Below are 7,590 nucleotides of genomic sequence, written 5' to 3'. Positions count from 1 at the left end.
CTACGAGAGAGCAGCGTCGTGACACATGCGACACAGTCTCCACACATCCCCCACTGGGAGAGACACCCGGAGTCCTGGCTCCCAGCCCCCCCTCCCATCCCCCACTGGGAGAGAACCCCGGAGTCCTGGCTCCCAGCCCCCCCCTTCACCGCTAGCCCCCGCTCTGAAGAGGAGATGGAAGCCGCTCACCAGCTCGGCTCGGCTTGGCAGCGTTTATTTATAAGCTCTCACTTGGCTCGCGCCCTGACAGGGACGCGGGTGCATTAAAACCGGAGCCGCCGTTCCATATACAGCGTGTAAACAAGCTATGTACAGTTCTGCGACCGTCCCGCCGGCGCGTCGCCAGGAACCGACTCCGCTCGGCAGACGTGCCGCGTCCCTCGCCCGGGCCCTGGTTGGGCCAGGTTTGCTGCCGAGCGTTCGGGTCAGGGCAGCGCTGGGGCTGGTGGTGCAGCGTGGGCATCGTAACGGCCGGGTGCGCAGGCCAGCACGTGGCATTTGCATCCAGGGGGGCTAACGAAGGCTGAGTTCCCTGCAGCCCCCAAGCTGGGGGCCCCTCGTCTTTCTCCCTGGAGCCGGGCGCCCTGATGGGGTTGACGGCGGGCGCAGCCCAGGAAGCTCTTGGCCTCGATGGGTTTGGGAGCAGGCTGGGGCCCGGTGCCTGCCACGTCTGCACCATGCCCCCTGCGTGAGGAGCCCCACGGCACACGCAGACCTGCAGCAGCACAGACATCCCCCCAGCTGGACAGAGCTCACAGGCCGCCCCGTGCCGGCTGCATCCAGTCTGGCCGCTCTCGGGCTGCTCTACGCCGGAGGGATTCGAACCTGGAGCCGGTCGGCAGCAGCTCAGACTGCAGTGCGCCCGGCGCAACATGGACAATAGTGCAAAAGTAGCTTCGTCTCTAACCCGGGCTCCTGAATCAGCCCCATGTCCCTGGGCCCAGGGCTTTGGCCACAGCAAAGTGCAGCCCCGGCCCAGCGGCCCTTTGCCTGAGTTCCCCGGTCGGTTTCCTTGTGCTCCTGGCGGAGCCACATCTGAAGAGCCACCGGTCGGGTTTGAACCTCCAGAGTGGCACAGGATCTGATGCGAAACCCTGCCCGGCAGAACGGAGGAGAGCCGGGCACCGGATGCTGGCAGCATCCAGGGGGCTGCTCGGTCCCAGGAATCCCCCACATGCAGTGGCTCCGGGCCCCGGGGCATTGGGAGCCGGCCCTGCCCCGTGACTCTCTTCCCGTAACGCTCCGCTGGCTCCGTCGTACCAGCCCGGCGGGAGTCAGTGGCCAGGTCCCTGGTGGCTCCTGTGAGCTCCCGCTGAGGTGGCCAGCGCCGTGGGTCATTTCCCAGCGTGGGGTGACCTCGATCTGGCCCTGAGGGCCTGGTCCCCTCCCAGCGAGGGGCAGGGCCCCGCTCCACTCTATGGCAGTGAAACAGCTGGAAGAGAAGTGGTGGGGCTGGGCCAGGGGTGGGGGGCAACAGCCCAGCCAGTCCCTGCCCTGCCCCAGCCTGGCCACCCCCTTGCTCAGCCCGAGGGGGCAATCGGCGTATGTGCCATGGGGGGCAGCCAGGCCTGGGCTCAGCAGAGAGACCGTCCACGTGGCAAAGGGGGCTGGGAGGGAAGGTCTCGCTGGGGGCCTGGCTGCAGGTGGGGAAGGGTTGGAGGGATTTGGGGAGGATGGTTTGGGGGGCTGGGTTCCCTTGTTGAGGGTGGAAGGGGTGGTGGGGACAGGCAATGTGGGGGGAGGAGTTGTTGGGGATTGGATTTGGGTGGCGGGGCAGGGGCCCAGGATAGGGGCGGGTCAGACAGGAGATGGGGGCCAGGGGCCCAGGGTCTTTGGAGGGGCCAGACAGGAAATGGTGGATGGGGCCCAGGATCAGGGGGGTCAGACAGGAGATGGGGGGCAGGGGCCCAGGGTCAGTGGGGGGGGTCAGACAGGAAATGGTGGGTGGGGCCCAGGATCGGGGGGATCAGACAGGAGATGGAGGCAGGTGACTAGGATCGAGGGCGTCAGACAGGAAATGGGGAGCAGGGGCCCTGGATCGGGGGGATCAGGCAGGAAAAGGGGGGCGGGGCCCAGGATTTTGGGGGCAGACAGCAAATGGGGGGGTCCAGGATTTGGGGGGTCAGAGAGGAGATGGGGGACAGGGGCCCAGAGTCAGTGGGGGGGTCAGACAGGAGATGGGAGCAGCTGGTAGAGGGAGGGTCTCCGGGCCATCCCAGCAGGCTGCCCAGCCCTGCCAGTGAGACGGGGATCGGGGCCCCCTGGGGATCAGCCCCTCCTCAGGCCCCCTCCTCGGAGGCGGTGCAGGGTGTGGGGGAGGTGGGGGGGTCACCCGGCCGCCGGCTGCTCTCGGGGGGGGCAGGGCACAGGACGTAGCGTCCCGCCCCCTCGGCCCGGTGCACCTGGGCCGCCACGGCCCCCTTTGGGAGCAGCTGCCCCTTGGCCGGCAGCTCGGGGCCCGGCCCCCCCACAGCGCCCTGCTCCGCCCCCCCGTCCTCCATGTTGACGTAGAGGATCTCGTCGGGGCCCTGGGCAGCCGGGAGACTCCGCAGCGTCTTCTCCAGCGCCCCGTGCAGCTCCTGGAAGCTGGGGCGCTCCTTGGGGTGCAGGGCCCAGCAGCTGGTCATCAGCTGGTACCTGGGGAGAGGGGCAGCGATCAACGGGGGGGCCACCTCTGCCCCATTGGCTACAGGGATGTGGCCCCTCTGGGGCAGGGCTGGATATACGTGGTCCCCTTGCCCGGCGTAGAGCCGCAGTCGCGGGGCATGGGGGGCTGGTTATACGGGGTTCCCTCACCTGGCACAGAGCTGCAGACCCCTCTGGGGTGGGGCACGGGGGGGGCATACTGCGGTCCCCCGGCTGGGGCTGAGATGCAGCATGCTGGGAATGCCCGAGGGTGGGCATGGCATGCTGGGGGCAGGACCTTGTGGGGGTCCCCATGGCATGCTGGGAGGTCCTGGGGGTCTGGGAGGGCCCTGGCGGGGGTCCCCGCAGCATGCCGGCAGGTCCTGGAGATCTGGCGGGGTCCCTGTGGTCTGCTGGCAGGTCCTGGGGGATTCTGGAGGGTCCCCGTGGCATACCGCAGGTTCCAGAGGTCTGGGGGGGTTCCCTGCGGCATTCTGGCAGGTCCCAAGGGTCTGGAGGGGTCCCCACGGCGTGCCAGCAGGTCCCAGGGGTCTGGGGGGTGTCCCTGCGGCATGCCAGCAGGTCCCAGGGGTCTCGGGGTGGGGGGGGTCCCTGCGGCGTGCCGGCAGGTCCCGGGGGTCTGGGGGGGGTGTCCCTGCAGCGTGCTGGCAGGTCCCAGGGGTCTGAGGGTGGGGGGGGGTCCCCGTGGTGTGCCAGCAGGTCCCAGGGGTCTGGGGGTGGGTGGAGTCCCCACGGCATGCTGGCAGGTCCCGGGGGTCTTGCGGTGCGGGGGGTTCCTGCAGCATGCCGGCAGGTCCCAGGGGTCTAGGGGGAGTCCCCGCGGCGTGCTGGCAGGTCCCAGGGTCTGGGGGTTGGGGGGGGTCCCCCGCAGCATGCTGGCAGGTCCCGGGGGTCTGGGGGGCGTCGCTGTGGCGTGCCGGCAGGTCCCGGGGGTCTGGGGGGGGTCCCTGCGGTGTGCCGGCACATCCCGGGGGTCTGGGGGTCCCTGTGGCGTGCCGGCAGGTCCCGGGGGTCTGGAGGGGGGTCCCTGCGGCGTGCCGGCAGGTCCCGGGAGTCTGGAGGGGGGTCCCTGTGGTGTGCCGGCAGGTCCCGGGGGTCTGGAGGGGGGTCCCCGCAGCGTGCCGGCAGGTCCTGGGGGTCTGGAGGGGGGTCCCTGTGGTGTGCCTGCAGGGCCTGGGAGTCTGGGGGTCCCTGTGGTGTGCCGGCAGGGCCTGGGAGTCTGGATGGGGGTCCCTGCGACGTGCTGGCAGGTCCCGGGGGTCTGGGGGCTGCAGGGGGGTCACAGCTGCATGCCGGCAGGGCCTGGGAATCTGGGGATGGGTAGGGTCCCTGCGGCGTGCTGGCAGCTCCCGGGGGTCTCATGGTGCAGGGGGTCCCCGCGGCGTGCCGGCAGGTCCCGGGGGTCTGGAGGGGGGTCCCTGCGGCGTGCCAGCAGGTCCCGGGGGTCTGGAGGGGGGGACCCTGTGGTGTGCCGGCAGGTCCCGGGGGATACTCACATAATCAATAACAATTATTAACTTCTTAAGATGAATTGAATATTTACAGTGCAAGAGGAGAGCAACTCAGTAGCTTTGAATCAATGAAACATATGCTCAACCACATATTGATGATGTCCATTACCACAATGGTTATTTTTATATTTATATACAGGCCTTCAGCGATATAAAAAAATTACTACCTAATCATGTGTTAAACATAATAGAATACATTTTTACACTTTGGATTTTTCTATATCAATATCATTTTATTACATATGTTCACTACAAAAAAACAAAATAAATTTTCAATTCTAAATACAAATATTAGCGTATCTTTCATAAAAGTTAATTACATGCTAAATTAGTACAAAAATGCATTCAAAAAATACTGTATACTTTAATCTCATCCACTCATCCTCACTCTCAGTAAATCATCGGACAAAAAAGTCCGGTTACAATTATTACAGAGACAATCTGCTTTCGGGGTTGTTATATTATGCGCTGAAAATGAACCCGTCGATGCAGCAGTGGGTATTTGCATGCAATCGTTACCCGATGTGGAAAGTAAGTCTCTTCGGCTGCTTAACCACATTCCAGGACAGCATCCACGCTGGTGACGTAGTAGTGCTGCCGATAACGATGGCGCAAGATGCGAGGAGTGACAGTTCATGTGTATATCGAGTCGAGGCAAGCCCGCAGGAGAATGATTTTCGTTTTTGAATGTTGGGGGGGTTCTGTATGTTCCGCATCTGATGTACTCTGGTAAGATTCTGAAAGACTGCCAGCATGCATCCCTCTCAGATTTGGATGCACTAGAAGATCTAAGAGTTGGTCGGCTGCAGGCGATTTAGGAATCCACATTGACCTCTTTTCTCAAATTTCTGACAGGGTCATAACAATCATCATCAAGACCTAGCTATAACATGAATATTGAAGAATGCAGTTAAATGAACCGAGACCAAAGATTTCTCCCGCCAAGAAGCAGTCACCATATTTAACACACTTTATTAACCAAGCGTCGAAGATTCTCAATGATAGCTTAGCAAAGAAACAAGTGAGGGAGCTTGCGATACACTCACCCGGCCCTCCCGTACCTGTTGGTTGTGAGAGAGATTGAGAGCCTGGCACCGCGTGTACCACCTAAGAGCGACTTTGGTCCCCCACGCGAATTACCGTTGGGCAAATGCCAGGCGCGCATTGAGTCTACGGGTCCTCCCTGCGGCTACGGGCCACCTCCTAAAGTCCGGCTACCGACCCTTCTGCGGCTCCGGCCCCTCCTGCCGGCACGGGCCCCTCTGCCCGGCTACGACCCTCTTTCGGCCGGCTACCCGGCCCCTCCTGCCGGCTAACGGCACCTTCCTTGCGGCTACGGGCCGCTCTCGTGCAGCTACCGACCTCTTTCCTGCCGCCGCTACCGACCCCTCCTGCACGGCTACGGGCCACTCCCTGCACGCCCTAGCTGGCCCTCTGCCCGGCAACGGGGGCCCTCCTGCCAGCTACGGGCCCCTCCTACTGAGCTAACCCGTACCTCTCCTGCCAGCTATCGGGCCCTCCTTTCATGGCTACCGACCCTCCTGCGCCACGGGCCACATCCCTGCCGCTGACGACCCCGCCCTGTGCGGCTACGGACCCCTCCCTGCTGGCTACGGGCCCTCCTGATGACGGCTAACGGGGCCCCCATCCCTAGCGTCAGGCATAGATCAATACGCTAATCCTCACATAGGCCTCCTAGGCCTACCATATCACTAGACCGGAACCTTGCCCTTTCCTATTCAGCATCTGAACCTCCTCGCTGCCGGAGTCTCTACGGTCCCTACCTGCTGCGATCGGGCTTAGGCCCTACCTTAGACTGGCTACAACGACCCTTCCGCCGTATTTCTATCTCGGTCCCTTCTAGTACTGCGCGGCTACTCGCACACTTCACCCTGATTTCAAGCATCCGGGACCCCTCCGAAATCATGAGCACTTTCAAGCTCCTATCTGCCAGTACTCAGCCGGGCCATCCTGCCTTCATACGGAGCCCCCTCACTGCTATCGAGGCAACAGCGGCCCTCCTAGTCCGTCTACGGTCGCCTCCTTCTGTAGTAAGGGAGCATACCAGTACCTCTTGTACTGCGGCACCAGGAACAAGCCTCTCTTGACCTTCGGCTACCCTTTGACACCCCGCTGCCGCCAACGTGCCACTATCCCACTTGTGCCTTCGGAGCTCCGCTCACGAATCCCGAACGTACGTGAGCCCCTCCATTGCACGGCTATCGACATGCCCTCCCATGCCAAAGCTACTATCCACTCCTGACCAGAACGATCAGGGCCCCTCCTGCTCGCTAGCGGACCATCTACCTGGCGGCTCTAACGACCACTCTAAGTTCCGTAGACCAGGCTACACGCCGCGTCACTGACTGGCGGTTCCCTCTACTTGCGCCCTCCATGCTGCTCTCACCGCCTTTCTATCTCTGCGCATGCTTACTGGCGCACTCCTTGTGCTAGCTTACGCGACACCACTTCCTTCCTGCTATTGAGCTGTCCCCTCACTGTCTAGCCCGAATCTCTCCTGGCCTGGTGACTAGCTTAAACCACCTCCCTGCATTAGCAAATGACCCTCTCCTTGAGCGATGGTGCTAGCAATCCCCTCCGGCGCCGCTCTATAAACCCCTCCTGCCTGGCTCACCGCATGACTCCTCCGGTTGCACTACCACCCCTATCTCTCGCGCCAAGTCTATCCCACCCTTCTTCTGCCTTGTCTATGACTCTCTCCAGCCCCGCCTTACTAGCCCCTCTGTCGTTCCATCTGCTCCTCCTGCGCCGCCATGACCCCTCCCAGCATGGCTTATCGGACCCCTCCTGGCACAGCCACTAACGCCTCTCTTCCACCTCGGCTATCTCAACCCCTTGCCCATAACGTCGTCTCACTTGCCCTCTCCGCCTCGGCTCCCATGACGTGACGCTCCCAGACCCCTCGTTGCGCCGGCCCACTCTGGCGCTCGAGCGCTCTCTTCCCGCATGACGTCCGATACGGGCTGATTAGGCGGTCACCATTAGATGTTACAGAGTATCGCCGAGGCGGGGGGCAGAACGGCTGGAATACCCTAAGTACTGTGTAAAGCTAAATCTTTATAGAGAAACATCGAGCCCTCTATCGTGACTTAGCCTAGCTTGCCAGCGCACAGGTGCGGCCGTCTAATTCGGAATCCGACGCTCGATCTTGTTTCACTGGTACGGAACTTGTGCTGAGAAGAGGTCACCAAACGGCACACTTAATGGCGGCCTCGAGCTACCGCCACTCTGCGCGTTGTCGGCATACGCCGATAGAGTCGCTACGGTCTCTCAGTGCGCGACTCACGCGGGACCCCCACCTCCGCAGACACTCCCAGAAAAAAGCCTCCCGAGCATTTCCTGAGGTTGACTAGCCGGGTTTGACGTGTGGCGGGACGTTCGCGCCGTGAGGTGCAGACCACCCGGGCGAGGG

General features: G+C 62.8%; 1 protein-coding gene across 1 annotated transcript in view; it reads right to left on the bottom strand.

Annotated features, from left to right (window-relative positions):
* Window positions 1–2,115: 2,115 nt before the first annotated feature.
* AXL (AXL receptor tyrosine kinase) overlaps window positions 2,116–7,590 on the bottom strand; it is a 34,439-nt gene continuing 28,964 nt past the window's right edge. Inside the window, exons 14-15 of the mRNA XM_075070718.1 lie at window positions 7,035–7,141; window positions 2,116–2,637 (exon numbers count right to left, since the gene is read on the bottom strand). Coding sequence (XP_074926819.1) covers window positions 2,280–2,637; window positions 7,035–7,141 — 465 coding nt within the window. The 3' untranslated portion in view covers window positions 2,116–2,279. The remainder of the gene's footprint in view (window positions 2,638–7,034; window positions 7,142–7,590) is intronic.

Source organism: Chelonoidis abingdonii, chromosome 11 (genome assembly GCF_003597395.2).
Source record: "Chelonoidis abingdonii isolate Lonesome George chromosome 11, CheloAbing_2.0, whole genome shotgun sequence".
NCBI lineage: Eukaryota > Metazoa > Chordata > Testudines > Testudinidae > Chelonoidis > Chelonoidis abingdonii.
Note: the sequence above shows the minus strand (reverse complement) of the source record. Positions and strands in the feature narration are given on the sequence as shown.